A 26,946-nucleotide genomic window follows, 5' to 3' on the forward strand; every position below is an offset into this window, starting at 1 on the left:
TTTGTTTTTGGAATGTATTTTTATGGTTTTAATTTAGTATTTTTCATCTTGTAGCTTTCTGTTTGGTAACTTGAGTATATAAAATTTCCAGAGTTGTGCTCAACTGGCTAAGGAAGATGTTTTTGATGAATGTTATTGCTTTCGGTTATGGTTAGATTGGCTCCTTAGCTTAGGTATTTGGCCGATCAGATCTGCCCTTACCTTAGCCAGGGGGCGAGCTTAGGAAGCCGAATGGCGTAACTCGTGGGCTGGCTGAGGCACACACTGATCGGCGCTTGCACTTGAAAACACGGCGGACCAGATTAGTAAATTTGCCCTTACCTTAGTCAGGGTGCGAGTTTGAGAAGCCGAATGGGCGTAACTCGTGGGCTGGCTGAGGCACACATTGATCGACGCTTACGCTTGAAAACATGGCCGACCAGATTAGTAAATCTGCCATTGCCTTAGTCAGGGCGCGAGCTTGAGAAGGCGAATGGGCGTAGCTCGTGGGCTGGCTAAGGCACACATTGATCGGCGCTTGCACTTGAAAACATGGTCGACTGTAGACACCCCATTTTTGACCGTCCTCAAGACTTGGACGTCACCGTTTGAACACTCGGTGATTATCCATGTTTGTGTTCATTTGGAGTTCCTGGAGGTCTCGGCTCGCGCGCCCTGCCTCAGGATCCCCGAACTCGACCGTTTAGTGTCTGGTTTTGCACCAAACACTTGTGTTTTGCCTTGGAAGGGCAGGGTAGGGCTTGTAGACCATCCCCACCCATCACCGGCAGTGGCTAGATGCCACCGGCTGGTTTTTGCTGCCACCGGCAAAATAGTTTGCCGGTCGGCACTATTTGTTGCCGGTCAGCACTTTTTTGTGCCGGTCGGCACTTTGTTTGGCCAAGATGGCATTTTTTGCCGGCCGATTGCTGTTCATCTGCTTTTGCAGATATTTTAGGACAGCTGTATAACTTTTTCTCCCCTCCATACACGTGTATGGAGGGATCTCCCTCTTGCAAAGCTTGTTGAATAAGCTTTACAAGAGGCTTATAGAGAGGGCTCTCTCTAAGGCTTGAAAGGAGAGGCTTAGACATTTTAGAGAGAAGAAAGACAGAGAAGAGCTCTGGTTTTCTAGGGTTAGGGTTAGATACACTCAATCTATCTCTCTTTTCCTCCCATTTTACACACTAGGTGTTTTGTGCCTTACTATTGCACACAAACACCTAGTGTTTCACCTTCCTCTTAAGATTAGAGTTCTAAGGGGTTGTTCTTGAGTTTCTTGACTGATTTGGAGCCAAAGGAGGCCATTGGAGCATCCTTGTTGAAGAGGACTACAAGGGTAAGAAACTTACACCTTTATTCCCCATTCTTGCATCAATCTTATACCTATCTTAGAGTTGTTTTTGTGATTATTGTATAACATAAAAAAGTTCTATTTTTAAGCCCTCTTTATTGTTTATTAAGAGTGTTTTGTTGTTTGAGGGGTGTTGACCACCCTTAGGCCCCAAAAGGCCTCATTTTGAGCCATTTTGTGCTAGCTCCGGGATTTTGGTTTTGAGGTCTCTTCACCACTGAAATCTTGAGGGATTTCAGTGGTAAAGATGATGCTTTGAAGTCCCAAGAAGGGGAGGGCCACCCCCTCTCCTTGTTGTCCTTGAAAAGGGCACATCTTGGCCTCTTAAAGAAGCCTATGCTTGAGTGTGTGTTGAGCATGTTTGGTTTGTTTTTCATGCTTATATATCCATGATATAACATGATTTCAAGTTGGTTTTGGAACCTTATGCATGTTTAGCATAGTTGCCTTGTAATGCCATATTTGTGCCTTAACATGTCTAGGTTGTTAGCCTTTGTTGTAGCATGTTTTAGGCTTGCATTTGTGAAGTTTATGTGCTTATTTTGCCATGTTTTAGCTCTGTCCATAATCGTTTGGGTTGATCTTTGCATGCATTATAGAGCTCCTTTGTATTTGGGCTTGTTGGCCTTAAGTATGTGCATGTGTAGCATGCCATCTTTGCATTGTTTTGGTGATTTGGAATCATCCTACATGCTATTTCAGTCCCATTTCCATGCTCGTTTGATTGCCTTGCATGCCTCTTTAATGCTTTGAGAGCATATGTTGCAATGCTCCATGTTTTGGTGCCTTTGCATGCCTTTGTCTTTGAGCCATCTAGATACCATCTAAGTGGTCTTTTGGGCCTCATGTTATGAGCTAAAAACCTGTTTTAGGTTGTTCAATGCATGCCATGTTTGTTGTGATAAACATGCTTCAAAGCTTCATGACTTGCTTCAAGTGCTTAGACCATGCTTACATGCATTTGCTTGTCTTGCTTAATATGATTTGGCATCATTTTATGACATAATTTAAATGCTTAGGTTGCATGCTAGTTGCTCTCGTTTATCCCTTTTAAGTGTGCTTGAGGGTCGTTTAAATTGTGCCCAAGTGTAGGCCTTCCATCATGTGTATGTGTGCATGTGTTTTTGGCTTCTTGTTTTGGTCATTATGGCTACTGTTTTAGGCCTTTTTATAGTCGCCTAATTCATGTTTAAGTCCATCTTTGCACTCATTTGTATTGCCATATGCATGCTTGTATGCTTGCATAAGTGTTTTGCCATGCCATGTTGCATCCTTAGCTTGTATGCCTAGGTTGCATTGCATCTTGCATGCATGCCTTGTTCCTTGAATTGGTGATAGGAATTGGGCCTAATTCGTTTGATTGGTTTGCATGCATTTGAAACCAAAGTTGCATGCTTGGTTCCTTGGGCCATCATGCATGGAAATGCGTGATTGGTAGTCCGAGAACCGAGGCACATGTCCCTTTGAGTCATTACAATGATAAGAGACATGGTTGGTGCATACATGCCTTGAAATATGCTGCCATGCCTTGTTTTGCCCTCTGTTGCTGTGAGTTGCAGGTTCTGCAGGAATACTCTGCCGACCGGCAGTGTAATGTGCCGACCGGCACTATTTTCTCTGCCGACAGCTTCAACTTTGTGCCGATGGCCATACAACACTGCCGGTGGAAATTTCATCTAGCCGATGATGATCCCCTCTGTCCAAGGATGTAGTCCTGAGGTTTTGACAACCTCCAGAGGAGGAAAGGGAGGAAAACAGAGGCAGCTTGCGCATGGTGGCGCGTTTCCCGAGACGCTTTCTTGCTTTAATTAAATTAGTTAATTTGTAATATTAATTAGCTTGCGTAGTTAATTAATTTGTAATATTTATTTGGTCCCTCCGAGCGAGGGCAAATCTGTAATAAGTGTGCGTGAGTGTGTGTATGTCTTCCAACCTCACGTCTTTCTTCCCTTTTACTTACCTGCTTTGATGGTTAGTATTAGGTCACGTCTAATTTAGCATACCTTATGCTATGCATGTGTGCATCCATGCATTTGTATTGCATGCATTAGGCTCGGTACATCACACTAATTGCATCAATGCTTCAATTCCAAACTGAATATGTGATAACTGTGCATTTTCACATGACATGTTTAGGATAGCCGAGCCTATCCTAGTAACATTTTGTATGCGATGCATTAGGCACTTCACATGGACTTGGATCATGCATGTTTGCTAACAAGTTCTTTGTTTTGGCACGGAGTACTATGTAAGTATTTCCGCTTTAGCATATCGCATGAGTGTGAATGTTACCATAACAGCATGCTTAACATGTGGCTAGATGCTTATGTGTTAAACTGTTTTGAATGCCTGTGGGTGAAGGTTGGGTTGTTTGAGTTGGAAAAACTCGTTGAAATCCGTATTTTAGCCTACTTGCGAGTAGCAAATTCCAAAGCATTTTCAAACCAAACGGATATGCAATGTTTATTTCCAAATTAGGCAATCTAGTCTATACTTGTTTGCTGTGCGCATAACATAGTAATTCTAGGCTAATAAATGGAATAAGAACACGTAAAGTTTTCAAAAACGGATATCATGGTTAGTAGAGGCCGGTCTTCGGACCGGGCGAAAGGGGGTGCTCATAGCTGACCTTCCCCGATCGTACCCAAGCTCCCGAGCCGAGACAACTCCGGTGATGACGGACATGTGGCCTTCGGCACCGAGTCAGGGTTTCCTAAATTCTCCCATAAAAAATATTTAGGTGGCGACTCTGTATCTGGCAAAGCAGTCCATGTTTGGCACTACTTTTTCAAAAAATCTGTTTCTCAAAACGATTTGCCAGATTTGGACTCTTTGGTTCAGATTTAGAACCGTGACACAAATCGAGAGTCCGAACTGTAGCGCGAGGCCCCACGCGGGCGCTGTTACAGTTTCTGGCGACTCTGCTGGGGATTTTAGAGAGCTTGACTCGAACTCATGATATCCTGTTCTGATTTCGTTTATGTGTTTCTTTGCATTGCATGTGCATTGGTGCGCCTAGGAACACCGTGTTTGCCATCTGCCATTCCTGAACGGTTTGCCGGAGGCTTGTCTTGTCAAGACATGTCCATAAGGCTGACCGGCTATGGGCTCTGACAGTATGGGAGCACAAACCCTGGTTTTACCGGGGCACCCTTTTTGACCATTCGACCTAGTGCATATTCGGAACCATAGTGACCATTCCAAATTAGGACAGGTTGCTTACCCGATGCTAAGTTGTTTGAGAACTGCTGTGTGCATAGTGAAACCCTAGCTCCTGACAAAATAGGACAGGGAAACCCTACCCCAACATAGGGGTGTTTTGGCTCTCTCTTACTTGCTATGTGCTTTTAGAGTGTATCTCTACAGGAATGTACATACCAGTTTGCAAGTTTGGGGCATCAGGCCTAAGGGCATTGGTATCAGAATTTGAGAATCAGTTATCCGCGGGTATCAGATTCAGTATTTTGGGGAACAGAAATCTGGGAACAGTGATCAGCAGTAGGGAACAGTCGTTCGGCTACACCCGTGTTTGATCAGTTTGGGCTGAAGTGCTGTCTGTTTTTCTTTCAGTTCAGAGAGTTGCAGAGTTGATACAGAACAGCCAGTGTCTCCCCTTTGCTGAGGCAGGATTTATGGCGGCACAAAATTCAGAAGAAGTTGTGGTTATGACGGCTGCATTGGAGCAGGGGATCGCTCCACAGAGTGAGGCCAACATCAGTATGTCATATCCACCCAGGTCGCCCGTTGTGCACCCGGTTTGGGCTCCCCAGTTATACCAGGCTCGTGAGCCCACCACCTTTGAACTGATGGGGATGATAGGTGACCTCCAAAGGTCTGTGGCAGACCTCGCCTATGGAATGTCCGCTTCACCGCCAGCGGCGTCGTATGCCGGGAATTTTGTACCACAGGAGCCCCCGCTACTGGGGCGGATTGTGATAGAGCTCAGCCAACCAGAGGTGGCTTCCGGCTATAGCCACGACATGCCAGAACCAACCCAGGCCCTCGATCAAGCTGAGGCCAAAGGAAAGGACAAGGCAAAGATAGACGCCGACCCCATTGAGCAACTGCTGTGGGCAGTCGAGGCTTTGAAGGCCAGAGGGATGAACAAGCAACAAACATCTGCAATAGTGACCAAAGCTGTAGATGATGCTTTCCCCGCTCCGATCAAAGGCAGCTCAAGCCAGACAGAAAACCGGGATGGGCCCCGTCATGCCCAGACAATTCCAGTAGTTCCCAACCCTACACCGGGGAAGGTTCAAAAAGCCAAGGCAGCGCCAGCTGATCCTTTCGCCAGCGCATCTGGCAAGAATCCTCAAACTGCAAAGTACCTGCCCCGAGGGCGCAGGGTTTTTCATGACCTCCACATGCCTTTGTCTAGGGCATTGTTAATATTGGCAAAGAATGGGCATCTTAAGCCTTTGGAGCCCCGGCCACTCCCGAAGAATCTCCCCGCCACCCATGATGCTACCTTGTATTGCGCGTACCATCAGCAGTCCGGTCACAATACCGATGGATGTTCCCGCCTTCGTCATGAAGTGCAGGATTTGATTGATAACAAGGTTATCCTACCACCCACCTCAGGCAAGCCCGTCACCACTCAGTTGTTGGATTTCGAGGGCTCAGATACTGCGAGTATGTAAAGTGAACCGCCTGCGGGCAACATTTGGTACATTTTTGATGAAGCGTCTGGCACGCATTTTTGAGTATCGGTGAAACCGAGTTTTGTAAATCCCGGCTTGGATGCCGAGTCAGTCTTTTGTTTTGAGTCTGTCTCTTTGTCTTGAGTCAGTCTTTTTTGCTTAAGGGTCTGTCTGGTTGTATCGAGTCAGTCCCCGTTGTATATAATACCAGGTGATTCTGGGGTTGTTGTCCCGAACACCATTTTGTTTTGTAATTATTATCTGTTTTTTTTTGTTTTGAGTCTGTTTCTGCCGAGGGGCCAGTTGCACCAACAGAGCCGATTGAAACAGCTGTTGCTATCTCAACCTTCATGCTTGCTTTCAGCATAAGGACCAGAGAATTTGAATGGGCTGACAGTACATCTCGCCTGCTCTCCTGTGTGCCCAAACTCATTGCATTAACCTAAATTTTTCAAAAAAAACAAACTTTTGAACACTGCGGTGATGAAAACGAAGAGGAAGGAATTCCTCGGGTTTTGCAAAATTTTGATCATTTTGAGAGAAAGAGAGGCGTGCTAAGCCATTTTATGAATGAAATCATGCTTGTCGGCGTGAGTACTGAGAAGGACCCTGGCCTGATCCAGATTGGTTCCACACTATCTTCGGCACGAGCGATTCGTCGCCTTCTTAAAAACTTTCAAAAGCAAATGTTTTACGCGGCCCTGCGAAGACTTGTGTGGAATCACTCTTCAGATTGCGCAGCCTAGGATCGCTCTCAGTCTCAAGATTCAACCTATTTGTTTTCCGAGTTTGAACCCGTTCAGAATGTTCAGAAAGTTCAACGGACAAACGCCATGGAGGCCCGTGTGGCCAGTTTCGAAACAGCCCTCGAGCAGGAGGCACCAAAGCCGAATCAGAAGGAGTAGATCTCGTCGGAAGAAACTCGTAGAGCAACCGAGATGGATTCTCCGCGAATCAGTGCAACAGCCGTTCTCCTAGATACAGAGAGGCTTCAATTTCAAAAAAACCATTTGGCATGGACTTGCTACACTTTTACCCTTTGAGAGGCTCGCTGGGCCGAAAACCCGGAAGGGCGGCCCAGGCAAAAGTTAGAGCAAGAGAAAAATACAACAAAAAAAGAGAAAAATACAAAAAGAAAGATTGAAAAAGAAGAAAAGAAAAAAATAGAAAAGAAAAAGAAATGAAAAAGAAATAGAAAATGAAAAGAAGCTCGCAAGGTCGAAAACCTGCATTGGGCGCCTTGGCAAAAATAAGAGCCAAACAAAGTGAAGGTTAAAATACCCGAGTGGACCTTAACCGGAACTACGTAAGGCTTGATTCCCATGTTTGGGATACGTAGGCAACTTCATCATGAAGTCCAGCCCCCAACGCTTTCATAAGCGTCTCAGTCCATGCAATGGTTTCAATTTCGTTCCAAAGTCCAGTGGCCAACACCCTTCAAGGTGACTGTGTCCATATATGTGTTGTGACCGTCTTCGTCATCGCTGTGTCTAAGAGCTCGACCACCGCCAATGAAGACTGTCTGTGAATTGCTGCGGCACCATCCCAAACAAGGGGCAACTTTCCGTTGCCACGAGCCGCTGTGAGCCGCCTTTCAAACTAGGGGCAACTTTCCGTTGCCTCCCAACCTCCTTCAAACCAGGGGCAATTTTCCATTGCCTCCGATCCGAGGTTGCGCATCTCGAAGGGTAAGTTTCATGCTTGTTGAGCATCAGCTATTTGAAAAATAGTTTTTGAAAATTTTTACTGAGGTTGACTATTTTCTCGAAAACTATTTCATTTTCCAAAACCGGACCATTGTCTTGGACCTAAAAGGAAAATTTTCAGTGCTTGCTGCCTGACTTGCATGCTTTTCAAAACAAAAGTCGAACAAGTACGTTAATCCGACTCTCATTTCGATCAAAACCGTTTTAGTAGAAAGCAAAAACGAAAAAAATGGTTAAAATGATGAACTAGGGGCACAGTTGAGCCAGGCGTTCTGTCTCTCCCCCGTCATCGACGTACTTGCCAGAAGAGCACTCTGCCTGCCGGAAGAATAGCCGTGAGCTAACGGTGTTGAGCATAAACCCGCACCTTTCCATTTATCCATCAATCACCCCGGGGAGGGATGAAAAATGAGAGAATGAAGAATAGAGAGGTGTAAGTTGAGAGAAAAGCGAGGAAAAGGGTTTCGAGAGAAAATCCGAGCTTGAGAGTTGAGTGATGTGAGAATCACAAATAAGAAGGGGTGGGAAACAATACCCAGATTGAACTGGCTCCTCGTGGTCCGAGGTCCCCCATCTTTGGTTACGCGTCTGTGTGTCGTGTCTCTTTCATTTGACGGTCTCGTCTTTTGTTTTTAGTCTTTCCCGAGCGTGTCTCGTTGTGTTTAGGTCGTGTACCTATATTTGAGTCCTTTCCGCTCTGTTCAGTGGTAGGCTCGATATCCCGGTTTGAAAAACCCTTATTCGATTTCAAAAATCGCTTATGCTCAGAATGCTGTGCCATTCTCTACATTGGAACGTGTTCCGACTCCAACCGGTTCCATCTTTGAGGTCCGTCCTGATTAGATTGGGCTGTCTTGTTTGAGAATTGCAGTGTGCAGAATGAACTGAATGCTGTGTTTTGGGCTGTATGCAGATCAATCCCCAACAGAGTAAGGGCTGTGTGTCTAAGAATCAGGCAGTGGGTTGCTTGGGTTGTTTCGGTTGTTAGCTGTTTAAGTTATCTGATTATTACAGTGCAAGTGTTCAATTTTCAGACAACCAATCAGTTCCGTTTACATTAAAGTGTAACATGATGAGATGCGATGTAATGCATGAAATGTGTAAATGTAAACACTTTTTCAGATAAAGTGTCTGTTTCATTTCACTATCTTTTCAAATGTACAAGCTTTGGAAACAAAACCTGCCTGTGGCAGTACAAGGTAATCTATCTACCAACCAAAAAGAAAAGTACAAGGAAAGAAAGAAAAGATAGCAAAAATCTACATCTATGTCAAGCACTCCGAAGGGCCGTCAGTCTGTCCTGGTCCTCTTCCTGGACGAGGGTCCAGGAGCATCAACAGCGTCGTCATCAGAGCCCGAGCTAGAACCGTCTCCGGTCTCCTCCTCCGATGACCCTGCCTCCGCCTCTGACTCATCGTCGTCGTCGTCGTCCGGAACTGGAGCTTGCGAGCTACTCCCGACGTGAGTCCGCCCTCCCCTGGTACGGGGAAATATCCTGCCCTCCTCATCTCTCCCCCGAGCAGGGACAGAAGGTCTAGCTGGAGCACCTCCTGCCATGGGAATCTGGAAAGGAGGCTGAAAAAGTACACAAAAAGGGAAATGCATCAGTACACTGTGAGCAGTTTAACAGTGCAGAATGCAGTGTGTGAGTACAGTGTATGAATGCCGTGAGCAGTTTAACAGTGCAGAATGCAGTGTGTGAGTACAGTGTATGAATGCCGTGGGCAGTTTAACAGTACAGAATGCAGCGTATGCAGTGTCAGATGCTGTGAGACCAGTGTATCAGGTGTTGTGCCGTGAATCAGATTATGCGAAGCAGTGTATGAATGGTTTGAGGCCAGTGTCAGAAGGACATACCGGTATGCTGTAGACAGCCAGGAGGTCAAATGTCCGCTGGAGCATCCCCATCATCGAGGCATTCATCGCCAACGACTGACGGGTGTACTCAGAAGAAGCCTGCAAAAGTGTCAGATGCATCAGTATTCTGTGGAATATCAAGTAAACTAAAATGAAATGACTGTACGAAGTGCAGTGATACATACCGGCGGAAGGTCGGGGATGTCAGTGAACTCGTGACCAGCCGGTGGAGGGGCGAAGGGGATCTGATAGGTCGACCCACCCTGCCCCTGGAAAGTCAGTACAGCAGGCAGGGCAGGCCAGCCAGCTCCTCGTCCACCCCGCACTCCGCCCCTGCCACGGACCCGGGCCCTCCTCGAAGATCCAGCCCCTGCTCCCGCTCCGGCCCCAGCCGCCGATGCCACAGGCCTGGCCCCCTCTGCTCGACGGCCGCTCAAAGGTCGCATCAGGTACGTCCGCACGTACTCCTGATAGTCGCCGGTGCCTCGGAAGCCGGCCTCCTCCCAGCCGATGGAGTAATCATCCAGCTGCTCAGCGGTAAGCCCCTCGGTCTCCCTCATCTCTGCAGGAGGGTGAGCCGGGACTATCTGCTCAGGTAACCCGCGGGTCTGGCGTAGAAAACGCTCCCCCAGGTACCAAGCCCGACAGACCGGGCCCTCTAGCAGAATCCGGAAACGCGAGGTCTCCTCAGCACCAGGGAACCGACCCCGCATCGCCGACGGCAAGGAAGCCCATGGCCGCCATGTGATCTGAAAGTAACAGACAGTTTGTTATCTACTGTTATTGAAACATGCAGTGGGAAAGCGAAGCTAAACGAACTGAAAGTAAAATATACCTCGGCCGGGGTGATGGTGTCGAAATATCGGCGGAAGAAGCCGAACGTCTCCCGTGGTCGCCGGGTGCATCCCCCGTCAAAGCGACTCGAGAAAGGAACAGCCGGAGGAGGCTCCGCAACTGGCACAGGTGCAAGCCTAGGAAAATAGGCGTAAACCCACAACTGCAAAACAGATGTCAGTATGACCATCAGATAAAGCAGGGTATACAGAATAAAGCAGAAATGGCAGAGCCGTGTGTTGAGCCGTGTATTGTGTGCAGTGTACAGTGTGAGCAGTGTACAGTCAGTGCAAAGCAGAATGTATGTGTGTGCCGTGTGTACAGTATACAGTGAGTGTAAAGCAGACCGCAGTGTGTGCAGTCTACAGACTACGGAAAGTACGAGACAGAAAGGAAAGGAGGAGAAGAAATGTACCTCCCAAGCCCGCCAGTAACCTCCGAGCAGCTGGCCGCTGCCGCGAGAAGCCGAGCTCATATAGCCGTACAGGGTGGCCAGAGCAGCGCCGCCCCAGTCGTAATGCAAGATATCTCGGACGTCCACCAGTGCACTGAGAAGGCAGAGAGGCACGGTGTTCGCCCGGTCGGCGAAGATAGTAGTCCCGAACAGGAACATGAGGAAGCCGCGCGCACACCTCTCCACGTCCTCCTCGGTCATCTGAGTCTCCTCCCCCAGTGCGGGCTGGACCCTGAACTGTGCCTCGAACCAGGAATATCGGACAAAGCCTGGGCGAGCTAGCGGAGGGGCCTCCCCCAGTAAATGAACCTGAGCGGCGGTCCACTCATCCATCGCTATGTCGAAGGGGATTGGATCACCCCCTACCCCAATGCCTGTGAGCATCGAGAAGTCATGAGGGGTCATCGTCATATCCCCTGTAGCAGAGAAATGGAAAGAATCGGTGGTGTCCCACCACCTCTCCGCCAAAGCAGCAAGGAGAGGTCTGCATGTGGAGAGCCTAGAGAGCCCTCGGCAGAAGGTGCCGAAGCCCGCTCGGTCCACGATGCGCTGGACCGCATCAGGGAGCTCGTCATACCACTCCCGCGCACCAGTATTCCCATACCCGCGAATGGTATGGGAACCCTCCTGTAAACAGAAAACAACAATTGCAGGACAACATTCAAAATGCGATTTTGAAAAGACAGATATGGCATGTATGCAAGTTTGTCAGATTCAGGCAGATACCGGGTGCCGGTGTGCTTATAGAAAATACGTGTGCTGTGTCAGCGTGTTTGAGCGTTTCAGAACAGATGTGGCATGTGTGCAAATCGAACAGATTCAGACAAATACTGGGTACCAGTGTGTGTGCAGTAGAATACAGTAAGTACAGTGTGTTTGAGTAATTCAGGGCTAGTGCAGTGTGTGTGCATGTGTCAGTCTCAAGCAGATATCGGTTGCATGTATGTTTACAGTCAACTACGGTCTACGGCATATCAGATTTCAGCAATTAAAGAATACAGCTAACTATGGCAGTTTTGTATCCTACATTGCAGAAAGTAAAGCAGAAGATGAAGAGTTACCTCGGGAGTGCCGAATGAAAGGTGGGAGGTAGGCTCGCGTAGCAGTAACTCAGGGGGCGCGTACCTCTCGAAGCTCCGGAACTGACGCAGGCCGTCAGGGGGCAGAACGTGGATCGCCGGCCGGTAGGTCGCCGGGTCGAACGGGCGCTCGCTCAGTGGTAAGAGCTCGACCCCGGGGTCCATCTCGTGGTCCGGGGGAGTCCCGACATGTGGAATGTCGTCCGCCATGTAGAGAGTGGTGTGAAAATGGCCGGAAAAGGAAAACCGAGCCGGAATACGAGCAGTCAACTGAAAAGTCAACTCCCGAGAGGGTCGAAAATGGCCGGGAAGGCCGGAATGTGAAAGGACACAGAAATGAAGAGGAAAGTGAGGGGAACAAACCCCGAGAAGGCGAGAACGCCGAACGAGGCGCCGAAACGAGAATGTGATCGGTGGAAAATGTCCGAAACGCGAAGAGAAACGCGAATCCGACGACGAAACGGGCGTAGAACGCGAAGAAACGGGCGAAAAATGAGACAGAAGCACTCTAGAGAGAGAGGGCAAGAATTTTCGGCGGTGGAAAAGTGAAGAATAGGGTTTTCAAGCCCTATTTTATAATGCCCGAAGTGAAAAGACAAAATTGCCCCGATTCAGCAACTGTTTGCCGGTCGGCAATGTTTTGTGCCGGCCGGCACTTTTTTGTGCCGATAGAATTATTTTTGTGCCGATGGCCAGCCGGTGGCCTCCCCTTTCGGCCGGTGGGGTTCCCACAGCCTTGTTTAGGCCTTTTGAGTTGTTTTGGGTCTTCATAGCTGAAGAAAGTGCAAGGAAGCGCATCTCCGACATTCAACCGGCCTCCGTTTTGACTTCGGGCCGTGTCTCCAGTGCGTGGCACTCGAATTCGTGCAAGGTGTATCCTTTTTGTATCCTTTTTGAATTCAAAGGTTGCCCCATGTGTGTTGCACAAATTCATCACACTACTTCGGTGCATTACATCGCACTGTCGTGCGCCACACATTTGCATTGTTATGCACGTGTTACATGCGTTGCAACACGCACCCCTTTGCATTGTCGTGCACATTTCTCACGCATCATCATTGCATTTCCATTCCATGCATTGTCATGCATTCCGGAATACGTGCGTTGTCGCGCATTTAAGCCCATTTACACTCCGTGTGGCATGCACGTCACACTTGGCATTGCACTGTTTTGTGCATCACATTTTCTTCGCGCTGTTCTGCGCATCGCACTGTTTTGTGCATTGCAAATTGTTCGCGCTATCTTGCGCACCTTAATTGCACTTGTTAGTGCATTACATTTTGTTCGCGCTATTTTGCGCATCGCACTTGTTAGTGCATTACATTTTGTTCGCGCTATTTTGCGCATCGCACTGTTTTGTGCATCACATTTTCTTCGCGCTGTTCTGCGCATCGCACTGTTTTGTGCATTGCATTTGTTCGCGCTATCTTGCGCACCTTAATTGCACTTGTTAGTGCATTACATTTTGTTCGCGCTATTTTGCGCATCGCACTGTTCTGTGCATTACATTTCCTTCGCGCTATTTTGCGCATCGCACTATTTTGTGCATTGCATTTGTTCGCGCTATCTTGCGCACCTTACTTGCACTTGTTAGTGCATTGTATTTTGTTCGCGCTGTTCTGCGCATTGCACTTGTTAGTGCATTGTATTGTTCGTGTTGTTCTGCGCATTGCACTGTCTTGTGCATTTCAAACCTCGCGCTGTTCTGCGCATCGCACTGTTTTGTGCATTTCAAAATTGTTCACGCTGTTTTGCGCATCTCATTGCATTTTGCATTCCATCGCACTGTCCTGTGCACTCGCGTTGCCTAACGCATTGCGCTATTTTGCGCATCATACCGTCGTGCAATACCGCCGGTCTGGCGAGACCTTAAACACGCACGGTCTGGCGAGACCTTAAACACGCATGGTCTGGCGAGACCTTAAACACGTACGGTCTAGGAGACCTTAAATCCTTGGAAGGTGTAAGACCTTTAGTGTTCGCATTGTCGTACACTTCGAGAGCCGCGTGTTGTCGCGCATTCCATGCAACATGCATTTCACTTGCATCATTTGCATTTCAAAAAAAAAAACATGCATTGTCATGCATACATTTTGCATTCCGGTCTAGGAGACCTTAAATCCTCTGAAGGTGCAATTCCTTCGGTGTTTGTCGTGCCCGAACGACTTTTCGGTGGTCTGGTAAAGCCACCTGTCTGTGCTTGCGATGAGTTCCTAGAAGACCAACGGGGACGGTGGAAACTAGAGTTCGAACGGCTTATGCCTAGAACGCAAAGGTTCGGGAGTTCCGAGACTAAAGTCTGGTTTAAATACCCAGAGGTTTACCCTCGGCTTGAAATCTGTATGGAAGCCCCATAGGTTGAGGCGGCATGTCTACGCCTCAGTTCTGGATACTGAACCAACCTAGTATATCACCCTGTTGGTAAGATAGGGAAAGTTGCAATCATAGTCATTGCATATTTGCATTGTCTTGCATTTGCATTGTAGTTTGCATGCATTCATTGCATCACCTTCCGCCTTTGGCTTGCGCCTTTCCAGGTTGAGCTTGGTCTGGTATGTGCCCTTACTTTTCATGTTAGAACACAGTTCTGTATGTGTATCGCGCCGATTCCACGTTGATATGTTGGTTGAGGGTTGCGGCACCTTTTCTGTGTTACACATGGCTCGTATGTGTGCATGCCTTTCCTAGGCAAGATTTGGTTTGGCTTGTATGCCATATCCATTGTATCCATTCCATTGCATATTTGTAAATATTGCATTGTAGATTGCATGCATTCATTGCATCACCTTCCGCCTTTGGCTTGCGCCTTTCCATGTTAAGCTTGGTCTGGTATGTGCCCTTACTTTTCATGTTAGAACACAGTTCTGTATGTGTATCGCGCCGATTCCACGTTGATATGTTGGTTGAGGGTTGCGGCACCTTTTCTGTGTTACACATGGCTCGTATGTGTGCATGCCTTTCCTAGGCAAGATTTGGTTTGGCTTGTATGCCATATCCATTGTATCCATTCCATTGCATATTTGTAAATATTGCATTGTAGATTGCATGCATTCATTGCATCACCTTCCGCCTAATGGCTTGCGCCATTCCAGGTTGAGCTTGGTCTGGTATGTGCCCTTACTTTTCATGTTAGAACACAGTTCTGTATGTGTATCGCGCCGATTCCACGTTGATATGTTGGTTGAGGGTTGCGGCACCTTTTCTGTGTTACACATGGCTTGTATGTATGCATGCCTTTCCTAGGCAAGATTTGGTTTGGCCTGCGTGCCATATCCACCCATTACATTGTAGTGTAATTTTTGCATCCGGCATTAGGATCGTAGTCCTTTCTCCAGCGGTTTGTTTCCCCACTTGTGTCATTCCACCCAATACTTGTTCTTGCGTCTGTCTACAATACTCATAGTTCAGTTGACCGTTCTATGGTAGACAGACTTGTTACCTCCATCAATCTATTTGACATAGGTGTGGTTTCGAACCGCTCGTGATTGGATCACGATTCAATTGCTTTGCATGTAGCTTGCATTGTTTCAATTACATTGCATCTGCATTTGCATTGTTTATACATTGTTTTGTATATATCGCATATCGTTTTGCATCCACATTTGCATTGTCATGCATGTTGCTAACCATATTGTACCTGTTAAGTTTGTTTTCTTTGCAGGCACGATATTGTATGTACGGTTCATTCGAAGCTGGTGCAACCAGACGAGCCGCACAGGTATTGTATCTCCCGAGTGAGACGCATTGAGAATTCCATAATTCTCTTACATCCTTTCTGCATTGTAGTGTAGTTTGGTATGCTAGCTTAAAATTGTCGCATGTTTGCTTCATTACAGCTTTCTTTGCATGATCATAAGTTATGCTCGGCTCCGTGCATTGTCTTGCATTTTGCCCCTGCCTTCGGGCGCATATCTTATTTGTATTGCATGTTTGTCTAAGTCTTCGGCCTTGTCAAAAATGGGTCGTCTCTGGGCTTTGACATTCACTCCCGTCATTGTTATGACTTTCGAGTTCTGTCAAAGAGGGGCAACTGTAGACACCCCATTTTTGACCGTCCTCAAGACTTGGACGTCACCGTTTGAACACTCGGTGATTATCCATGTTTGTGTTCATTTGGAGTTCCTGGAGGTCTCGGCTCGCGCGCCCTGCCTCAGGATCCCCGAACTCGACCGTTTAGTGTCTGGTTTTGCACCAAACACTTGTGTTTTGCCTTGGAAGGGCAGGGTAGGGCTTGTAGACCATCCCCACCCATCACCGGCAGTGGCTAGATGCCACCGGCTGGTTTTTGCTGCCACCGGCAAAATAGTTTGCCGGTCGGCACTATTTGTTGCCGGTCAGCACTTTTTTGTGCCGGTCGGCACTTTGTTTGGCCAAGATGGCATTTTTTGCCGGCCGATTGCTGTTCATCTGCTTTTGCAGATATTTTAGGACAGCTGTATAACTTTTTCTCCCCTCCATACACGTGTATGGAGGGATCTCCCTCTTGCAAAGCTTGTTGAATAAGCTTTACAAGAGGCTTATAGAGAGGGCTCTCTCTAAGGCTTGAAAGGAGAGGCTTAGACATTTTAGAGAGAAGAAAGACAGAGAAGAGCTCTGGTTTTCTAGGGTTAGGGTTAGATACACTCAATCTATCTCTCTTTTCCTCCCATTTTACACACTAGGTGTTTTGTGCCTTACTATTGCACACAAACACCTAGTGTTTCACCTTCCTCTTAAGATTAGAGTTCTAAGGGGTTGTTCTTGAGTTTCTTGACTGATTTGGAGCCAAAGGAGGCCATTGGAGCATCCTTGTTGAAGAGGACTACAAGGGTAAGAAACTTACACCTTTATTCCCCATTCTTGCATCAATCTTATACCTATCTTAGAGCTGTTTTTGTGATTATTGTATAACATAAAAAAGTTCTATTTTTAAGCCCTCTTTATTGTTTATTAAGAGTGTTTTGTTGTTTGAGGGGTGTTGACCACCCTTAGGCCCCAAAAGGCCTCATTTTGAGCCATTTTGTGCTAGCTCCGGGATTTTGGTTTTGAGGTCTCTTCACCACTGAAATCTTGAGGGATTTCAGTGGTAAAGATGATGCTTTGAAGTCCCAAGAAGGGGAGGGCCACCCCCTCTCCTTGTTGTCCTTGAAAAGGGCACATCTTGGCCTCTTAAAGAAGCCTATGCTTGAGTGTGTGTTGAGCATGTTTGGTTTGTTTTTCATGCTTATATATCCATGATATAACATGATTTCAAGTTGGTTTTGGAACCTTATGCATGTTTAGCATAGTTGCCTTGTAATGCCATATTTGTGCCTTAACATGTCTAGGTTGTTAGCCTTTGTTGTAGCATGTTTTAGGCTTGCATTTGTGAAGTTTATGTGCTTATTTTGCCATGTTTTAGCTCTGTCCATAATCGTTTGGGTTGATCTTTGCATGCATTATAGAGCTCCTTTGTATTTAGGCTTGTTGGCCTTAAGTATGTGCATGTGTAGCATGCCATCTTTGCATTGTTTTGGTGATTTGGAATCATCCTACATGCTATTTCAGTCCCATTTCCATGCTCGTTTGATTGCCTTGCATGCCTCTTTAATGCTTTGAGAGCATATGTTGCAATGCTCCATGTTTTGGTGCCTTTGCATGCCTTTGTCTTTGAGCCATCTAGATACCATCTAAGTGGTCTTTTGGGCCTCATGTTATGAGCTAAAAACCTGTTTTAGGTTGTTCAATGCATGCCATGTTTGTTGTGATAAACATGCTTCAAAGCTTCATGACTTGCTTCAAGTGCTTAGACCATGCTTACATGCATTTGCTTGTCTTGCTTAATATGATTTGGCATCATTTTATGACATAATTTAAATGCTTAGGTTGCATGCTAGTTGCTCTCGTTTATCCCTTTTAAGTGTGCTTGAGGGTCGTTTAAATTGTGCCCAAGTGTAGGCCTTCCATCATGTGTATGTGTGCATGTGTTTTTGGCTTCTTGTTTTGGTCATTATGGCTACTGTTTTAGGCCTTTTTAGAGTCGCCTAATTCATGTTTAAGTCCATCTTTGCACTCATTTGTATTGCCATATGCATGCTTGTATGCTTGCATAAGTGTTTTGCCATGCCATGTTGCATCCTTAGCTTGTATGCCTAGGTTGCATTGCATCTTGCATGCATGCCTTGTTCCTTGAATTGGTGATAGGAATTGGGCCTAATTCGTTTGATTGGTTTGCATGCATTTGAAACCAAAGTTGCATGCTTGGTTCCTTGGGCCATCATGCATGGAAATGCGTGATTGGTGGTCCGAGAACCGAGGCACATGTCCCTTTGAGTCATTACAATGATAAGAGACATGGTTGGTGCATACATGCCTTGAAATATGCTGCCATGCCTTGTTTTGCCCTCTGTTGCTGTGAGTTGCAGGTTCTGCAGGAATACTCTGCCGACCGGCAGTGTAATGTGCCGACCGGCACTATTTTCTCTGCCGACAGCTTCAACTTTGTGCCGATGGCCATACAACACTGCCGGTGGAAATTTCATCTAGCCGATGATGATCCCCTCTGTCCAAGGATGTAGTCCTGAGGTTTTGACAACCTCCAGAGGAGGAAAGGGAGGAAAACAGAGGCAGCTTGCGCATGGTGGCGCGTTTCCCGAGACGCTTTCTTGCTTTAATTAAATTAGTTAATTTGTAATATTAATTAGCTTGCGTAGTTAATTAATTTGTAATATTTATTTGGTCCCTCCGAGCGAGGGCAAATCTGTAATAAGTGTGCGTGAGTGTGTGTATGTCTTCCAACCTCACGTCTTTCTTCCCTTTTACTTACCTGCTTTGATGGTTAGTATTAGGTCACGTCTAATTTAGCATACCTTATGCTATGCATGTGTGCATCCATGCATTTGTATTGCATGCATTAGGCTCGGTACATCACACTAATTGCATCAATGCTTCAATTCCAAACTGAATATGTGATAACTGTGCATTTTCACATGACATGTTTAGGATAGCCGAGCCTATCCTAGTAACATTTTGTATGCGATGCATTAGGCACTTCACATGGACTTGGATCATGCATGTTTGCTAACAAGTTCTTTGTTTTGGCACGGAGTACTATGTAAGTATTTCCGCTTTAGCATATCGCATGAGTGTGAATGTTACCATAACAGCATGCTTAACATGTGGCTAGATGCTTATGTGTTAAACTGTTTTGAATGCCTGTGGGTGAAGGTTGGGTTGTTTGAGTTGGAAAAACTCGTTGAAATCCGTATTTTAGCCTACTTGCGAGTAGCAAATTCCAAAGCATTTTCAAACCAAACGGATATGCAATGTTTATTTCCAAATTAGGCAATCTAGTCTATACTTGTTTGCTGTGCGCATAACATAGTAATTCTAGGCTAATAAATGGAATAAGAACACGTAAAGTTTTCAAAAACGGATATCATGGTTAGTAGAGGCCGGTCTTCGGACCGGGCGAAAGGGGGTGCTCATAGCTGACCTTCCCCGATCGTACCCAAGCTCCCGAGCCGAGACAACTCCGGTGATGACGGACATGTGGCCTTCGGCACCGAGTCAGGGTTTCCTAAATTCTCCCATAAAAAATATTTAGGTGGCGACTCTGTATCTGGCAAAGCAGTCCATGTTTGGCACTACTTTTTCAAAAAATCTGTTTCTCAAAACGATTTGCCAGATTTGGACTCTTTGGTTCAGATTTAGAACCGTGACACAAATCGAGAGTCCGAACTGTAGCGCGAGGCCCCACGCGGGCGCTGTTACATCGACCAGATTAGTGAATCTACCCTTGCCTTAGCTCGGGCGCGAGCTTTTCGAGTTGAGAAGCCGAATGGCGTAACTCATGGGCTGGCTGAGGCACACACTGATCGGCGCTTGTGCTTGAAAACATGGCCGACCAGATTAGTGAATCTGCCCTTGCCTTAGCCAGGGCGCGGGCTTGAGAAGCCGAATGGGCGTAACTCGTGGGCTGGCTAAGGCATACATTGATCGGCGCTTGCGCTTGAAAACATGGCCGACCAGATTAGTGAATCTGCCCTTGCCTTAGCCCGGGCGCGAGCTTTTCGAGTTGAGAAGCCGAATGGCGTAACTCGTGGGCTGGCTAAGGCACACACTGATCGGCGCTTGCGCTTGAAAACACGGCGGACCAGATTACTAAATCTGTCCTTGCCTTAGCCAGGGCGTGAGCTTGAGAAGCTGAATGGGCCTAACTCGTGGGCTGGACAATTGTCATCCGACTTTTGACGTTTGGGATTACTGACGTTGCCTCGGGAGAGCTGCATACATTGAAGGATAAGTGGCGCGGGTGCACGCCAGAGGCCCTACTTATTTCCATTCAGGCAACTTGGGAGGGACCAAGATTGGCTAAATTAGACGCCGCAATGAGTCGCAGTAGCGAGCCTATGCGTACGGGAAGAAGAACGTCCAAGGATCAGGAAGCATAGCAGCCCCTTAGTTGTCAAAGCATATCGCCCCGAAAGGACAGGCAACAACGGGGAAATTCTCCGCGCCCGCGACCGAGAATCGAGCCTGATGCGACGCCACGACCGTTGAGTTTTGCGATTTTTGTGAGGAATAGACCAATGACGGAGGCGGATTCTATCATTAAAGACCCAGGTGTAACAATCGAGTTCGCTCGACAGATTTTCCCGCCGGAAGTCCAACAATTGATGGTCGGACGTCAAGATTTTGAAGTATTTCGAGACGGCATACATGGGGCCGTGAAAGGACTATATACTGCTCACGAAGTCGGCATGCGTCTGCGGGAAGCGCGACGTGAGAGTGAGAAAATGGATGAAAGGAATCGCAGTTTGGAGATTCGCGCGGAAAAGGCTGAGCGTGAGCTTCGGGAGCTGAAGAATGTTCAAACGAGCGCGTCGGTGGCAGTCGGTCAATCTAAATTAGTTGTTGAGAGAGTGACCCAACGGACCTCGGGTTATGAAAAGGGGTTTCAAGACAGCCTGAAGGTCGGGATAGAGAAGACCAAATGAGACCTTGCCGAGGAGGTCTGCCTATGTGAAAATCGTGGATTCAAGCACGACTGGATCAAGGCCCTTCAAACTGAGGAAGCTCTTGAAGCCATGGGTATTGATTCGGCCTCACCCCTGTATCATCGCCACTACTTTCCTTATTCCGATTTTGAAATTGAGAAGAGCGACGATGAGGGTGCCGAATGAATAGACTTCACGCCGAATAAATAGAATTTCTTTTATTTTCAACGTTTGTATTCGGCCTTGAAATGTTGTGTTTATAATCGTATTATTTCAACTTTCTACCAAGGTTTGTGTTGCGTGGCGTAAATATTTAAACATGTATTGACCGGCTTGAATTAAGAACGATTCTCAGTGAATATGTATTTGGCCAATGAAGTGGTGTCATGCACCGAGAGGGGCTCCGAATCCAGAGACTTTAATTGGCCCTAAGGTGTCATGCACCGAAAGGGGCTCTGAATCCGGAGACTTTAATTTGGCCTTTCGTGATATCCACGAAGGGCGCTCCGAATCTGGAGACTTTAATCGGCCCTAAGGTGTCATGCACCGAAAGGGGCTTCGAATCCGGGAATCCGGAGACTGTAATCGGCCCTAAGGTGTCATGCACCGAAAGGGGCTCCAAATCTGAAGACTTTAATCGACCCTAAGGTGTCATGCACCGAAAGGGGCTCTGAATCTGGAGACTTTAATTTGGCCTTTCATGATATCCACGAAGGGCGCTCTGAATCCGGAGACTTTAATCGACCCTAAAGTGTCATGCACCGAAAGGGGCTCCGAATCTGGGAATCCGGAGACTGTAATCGGCCCTAAAGTGTCATGCACCGAAAGGGGCTCCGAATCCGGAGACTTGAATTTGGCCAATCGTGATATCCACGAAGGGTGCTCCGAATCCAGAGACTGTAATCGGCCCTAAGGTATCATGCACCGAAAGGGGCTCCGAATCTGGAGACTTAATCGGCCCTAAGGTGTCATGCACCGAAAGATGCTCCGAATCTGGAGACTTTAATTTGGCCAATCGTGATATCCACGAAGGGCGCTCCGAATCCGGAGACTTAGTCGGCCCTAAGGTGTCATGCACCGAAAGGGGCTCCGAATCCGGAGACTTTAATTTGGCCAATCGTGATATCCACGAAGGGCGCTCCGAATCCGGAGACTTAGTCGGCCTTAAGGTGTCATGCACCAGAAGGGGCTCCGAATCCAGAGACTTTAATCAGCCTTAATAGGCTTGGTCGGCCCTACGGCCCTAATTAATCAAGGCTTGGAAGCGGGCTTGAGAAAGCAAGAAACTTTGTATTGCAAAGGTGGAACATGTACAAGTATCAAGCCCACAAGTCGAGTCAATGATAAAATTTACGTAAATGTGTTGAATTCCAAGGCCGTGGCAGGTTTCTTCCTGACATGTCTGAGAGCCGATATGCCCCTGTTCCTGCGATGGATTCTATCTGATAGGGGTCGTCCCAGTTTGGACCCAATTTTCCATCGGCTGGTCTCCGGTCGGCTGGAAGTACCTTCTTCAGGACAAGCTCTCCTGGTGTGTATTGGCGCAATTGAACTCGCTGATTATACGACTTAGCGAGCTGCTGTTGATACCGTGCCATGGATGCCAGGGCGCGGTCCCTTCGTTCCTCAATAAGGATCAGATCCAGGGCAAGCATCATGTCGTTTCGGCCCATGTCAAAAACTTGCGATTTCAGAGTTGGGAGTCCGATTTCCAGGGGTAAGATTGCCTGGGTTCCAAAGCATAGAGCAAACGGCATTTCTCCAGTGGATCTCCTCGGCGTAGTACGATGGGCTCACAATACACTCGGCAATTCTTCCACCCATTTGCCTTTAGCTTTTTCCAGCCTCTTTTTGATGCCATCCAAGATGGATTTGTTAGAGGCTTCGGCTTGACCATTGCTTTGGGGGTAGGCCGGTGTCGAGAAGTAAGGCCGAATGCCGTATTTGCTGCATAACTCTCAATATACGCCACAATCGAACTGGGTGCCATTGTCTGAGATGAGAGCTCTCGGAATGCCGAATCGTGTTATGATGTTTCTCCATACAAAGCGTTTAATGTCGGCATCTCGTATATGTGTCAAAGCCTCCGCTTCGACCCATTTTGTGAAGTAGTCTGTCGCGACAATTAAGAATCGCTTGTTCCCTGGGGCCCTGGGCAATGGTCCTACGATATCAAGTCCCCACTGAGCAAACGGTCAGGGGCTGGTGATAGAATTCAATTCTTTGGCAGGCAAATGGGTTAATGGGGAGAACTTTTGGCACTGTTCGCATTTTTTTACATAAATTTCCGCATTAGCTCTCATTGTCGGCCAATAGTATCCCTGCGTTATAGCTTAATGGGCCAGGGAGCGTCCGCCATAATGGGCACCACAACTGCCCTCATGTATCTCTGTCAGAAGCCCCTCCACTTTGTCGGGGTGTACGCATTCCAAATATGGACTAGAGAGGGACTTTTTGTAAAGCCCTCCTTGCGGATCCAGATAGTATCGCAGGGCTTTATTTCGCAGCTTGTGTGCTTCTTTTTTGTCCTCTGGGAGTTGTTCAGAGGAAAGGAATGCAGCAATGGGGTCCATCCAGCTTGGTACGGATTCTATAACGTTGACATGGATTTCATTCGGAGGGCCAATGCTCGGCTCCGGGACGAAACCTACTTCGATGGTCCGCTTGATCTCAGAAATGATGGCGGAGGTTAGGCACGCCAAGGCATCCGCGTGTGTGTTCTGGTCGCATGTTATTTGGTTCAGTTCGTGATGGTCAAATGTTGCCAGCAAGGAATTGGCCATTTTTATGTAGGCCGCCAGACGGTCGTTTCTTGCCGGGTATTCCCCCTTTAGCTAATTGATTACCAACTTTGAATCACAAAACACAAGCAGACGCCGAGCGCCGAGAAGGTGCGCATTCCGCAGACCGGCTAGAAGGGCTTTGTATTCGGTTTCGTTATTTGATGCTTCGAAGCCAAGCTTGACGGCCTGCTCAATTACTGTGCCGTCTGGAGACAAGATTACAACTCTGGCACCACTGCCCCTTTGGTTAGATGATCCATCACGGTACAATTGCCAAATATCCCCGACATAAATTCTCCAGTTCTGCTTTGGTAGAACTTCAGCCTTTGGTCGAGCTTCATCAGGTTTGAGGTTGGCGAGCTCGCCGGTGAATTCGGCAACAAAGTCGGCCAACACCTGCCCCTTGATTGCAGTTTTAGGTAAAAATTGAATGTCGTATTGGCCGAGTTCAAGAGCCCATTTTGAAACACGTCCTGATGCTTCTGCACTCCGTAGTACTGATCGGAGTGGATAATCTGTTAGCACCCTAATGCTATGTCCCTGGAAGTAATGCATCAATTTTCTTGCCGCCATGACTAGGGCTAAGATGAGTTTTTCCAGCGGAAAGTAGCGAGTTTCGGAGTCAACCATTGCCTTGCTCACATAATACACTGGTCGTTGCTCCCCCCTCATCTTCTTTTAACAGTACGGTGCTAACGGCCCTATTGGAAACTGCCAAATATAGGATGAGCGGGTCACCAGCGGCGGGTGTTGTCAAGACAGGTATCGAGCGGAGGTAGGTCTTGAGTCCGTTGAAAGCTGTTTCGTATTTGGCGGACCATTCAAAAGCCTTACCTTGCCGTAGTGTCTGAAAGAATTGTCGGCAGCGATCTGTAGACCGGCTGATGAACCTGTTGAGTGCAGCAGCCATCCCCATCAACTTTTGAACTTCTTTTACTGAGCGGAGGGAGCCGGGTTCTAAGATTGCTGTGACTTGCCTTGGGTTGGCTTCGATTCCTCGGTGATTGACGATGTAACCCAGGAATTTGCCAGAGCCGATTCCGAACGCACACTTGGAAGCATTCAGTTTCATTCTGTATTTACGTAAGATGCTGAATGTCTTTTCTAGATCGGCTATATGACTCTGTTCTTCTTTGGACTTGACCACCATATCGTCGATGTATACTTTCATAGTGTGGCCGAGTTGCTCTTTGAACATGGCAGTGACCAATCTTTGGTAGGTTGCCCCTGCATTTTTCAGCCCAAAGGGCATAACTTTGTAGCAATAGGTTCCTCTTGGGGTGAGGAAGGCAATTTTATCCTGGTCATCTGGATGCATGGTGATTTGATGGTAGCCTCTGTAAGCATCGAGGAAGCTCATGCGTTGGTGGCGTGCCGCTGCATCGACGAGCTGGTCAATTCTAGGTAGAGGAAAACAGTCTTTAGGGTAAGCTTTGTTCAGATTCGTGAAGTCGACGCACACTCGCTAAGTCCCATTTTTCTTCTTCACCACCACTGTATTGGAGAGCCACGTAGGGTAAGTGACTTCTCTAATTGCCCCGGCATCAAGCAGTCTGTCTACCTCATCGACAACGGCGGCAGGGTGCTCCGCAGCTGCCATCAATGTCAACTCGGTCCAAATCTTTCGTGGCCTTCCCATTTGGATACCGCCCAACATCGTCCAGGATCTCCCGATTCAGCACCTTAATGGAGTTTACTTGCAGTTCCTTTGGCGTTCTGGCGGCAAGGAGATAACATGCTTGTGCCGATTTCTAGGATCCGCGGATTTGCTCGATGCCGTGTTCTGTTAGGAAACGTAGCAGTTGATGATAAGTGCTTGGGACGGCCTGCAAGGTATGCAACCACGATCGCCCCATGATGAGATTGTACGGCGATGGTAGCCTGACACCAAGAATTCCACATCCCCCGTTCTGGAACCTGCTCGAACGGGTAAGCTAATTTTTCCCAATGGGTACTCCGGAGTGGCATTGAAGCCGAATAGTGGATAAGGAGACGGAGTTAGGTCTGACTCGTTGAATCTGAGTTTGGTGAAGGTTTTATAATACATAACCTCAGAGGTACTGGTCAATAAGAACGCGTTCGACGGTGAACCGGTTTACGCGTAGCTCAACAACTAACGGATCGATGTGGAAGAGTGTTACACCGATCAAGTCAGAATCGTCGAAGGTGATACTTGGCGTTTCTCGTGGCCGCTTTGCTGGCATGAGTTGCTGTTGGGGGCCTGGATGTGATTGGATCGCATACACGGTCGGGGCCGCTGGAAAGCTATATATCATGTGGACGGTGTCAAGCGGAGATGCATCCTCCGGACGGACAGGTGCTTCGACCATACTCCTCCGGACGCATTGGTAGAGACGTTCGTCCTTTGCCGACTCCTCGAGATGATCTGCCCTCAAGGGTCGCTCAGAAGCCTTGGGCACCATTTGTTTGGATTTTGCTATTTCCGAGGCTAGATTGCGACGAAGGCGTTCGTTCTCAGTGATGATGTTGGCCAACCTCTGTTGGGTTTGCCTACCTTGTACCATGGTTGCTTGTATTGTCATTTGCGTTGGGTTTGAAGATGAGCAGAGGTCCGAGGCAAGTCTTGCTGCAATGGTTTTTGGTCCAAGCGAGTTTGCTGGAATGAGGTCAACTCTCTGTACGGTCTCGTCAGTGGCTAGCGGAGGATCTTCAGTCACGCCTGCCATGGATGTGTTTGAGTATTCCCACAGACGGCGCCAATTGTGGGGGATGTGGTTTGGAAATACTCTTCGGATCTTGGGAAACGTTGGTGATCCTTAGCTAGTCATCACCTAAAAAGATACAAGCACTCCGGTCGGGGGTGCCGGAATTAGCACTCCGACGGATAAGTTAGTTTAGACACTCAGGATAGCTTATTTACTAAGTTTCTGTGAAGTGATTCTTGCATACCTTTCTATAATCGTTGTTCCTTTATTTATACCTGTTCTTTTTTATCCTCAGGGCCAGGGCCTACTTTTTGATCATTGTCCTTTCTTTCATTCGGAGCTACTGATCTCCATCTATTTGGCTTTACTCACGTATTAGGTGTCCTAGTCACGCAATATGAAGCCGGATAGTATCTAATTTCTGGAGCGCGCATCCTCCGACTCTTCTATTTATTCGGCTTCCACAAATATAACTTAAGCATGCAAAATAAGGTGTAATAAACATGCAACAACATGTAATGGAACTAGCATGTGAAAACATGCAAAGATAGAGCAAGCATACAACAATATGCAAGACAAGCATGCAACAACATGCAAGGGATGGACTTAAACCAAAATAGGCAGACCTCAGATATGC

At 47.4% G+C, this 26,946-nt stretch overlaps 1 protein-coding gene across 1 annotated transcript; it reads right to left on the bottom strand.

Moving 5' to 3' along the window:
• Nucleotides 1-8,676: 8,676 nt before the first annotated feature.
• On the bottom strand, nt 8,677-22,518 carry LOC145805302 (uncharacterized). The gene is made up of 5 exons (XM_082900417.1): nt 22,369-22,518; nt 9,722-9,805; nt 9,537-9,635; nt 8,998-9,254; nt 8,677-8,680 (listed from the first exon to the last, which is right to left on the bottom strand). The coding sequence occupies exons 1-5, from the start codon at nt 22,516-22,518 to the stop codon at nt 8,677-8,679; spliced, it is 594 nt and encodes a 197-aa protein (XP_082756543.1).
• Between the last annotated feature and the right edge of the window lie 4,428 nt (nt 22,519-26,946).

This window comes from Camellia sinensis, chromosome 13, assembly GCF_055761805.1.
Source record: "Camellia sinensis isolate YWXY chromosome 13, ASM5576180v1, whole genome shotgun sequence".
NCBI classification, from domain to species: domain Eukaryota; kingdom Viridiplantae; phylum Streptophyta; class Magnoliopsida; order Ericales; family Theaceae; genus Camellia; species Camellia sinensis.

Excerpts from the sequence above, each read along its gene's own strand:
- LOC145805302 (XM_082900417.1), bottom strand. The coding sequence starts at position 22,518 with ATGATGCTTGCCCTGGATCTGATCCTTATTGAGGAACGAAGGGACCGC. Across the intron at positions 9,806-22,368 it reads GAGAGCTTGTCCTGAAGAAG|GGGCAGGGTGGGTCGACCTA; the intron begins GTACTTCCAGCC and ends CTGACTTTCCAG. Across the intron at positions 9,636-9,721 it reads ACATCCCCGACCTTCCGCCG|GCTTCTTCTGAGTACACCCG; the intron begins GTATGTATCACT and ends ACACTTTTGCAG.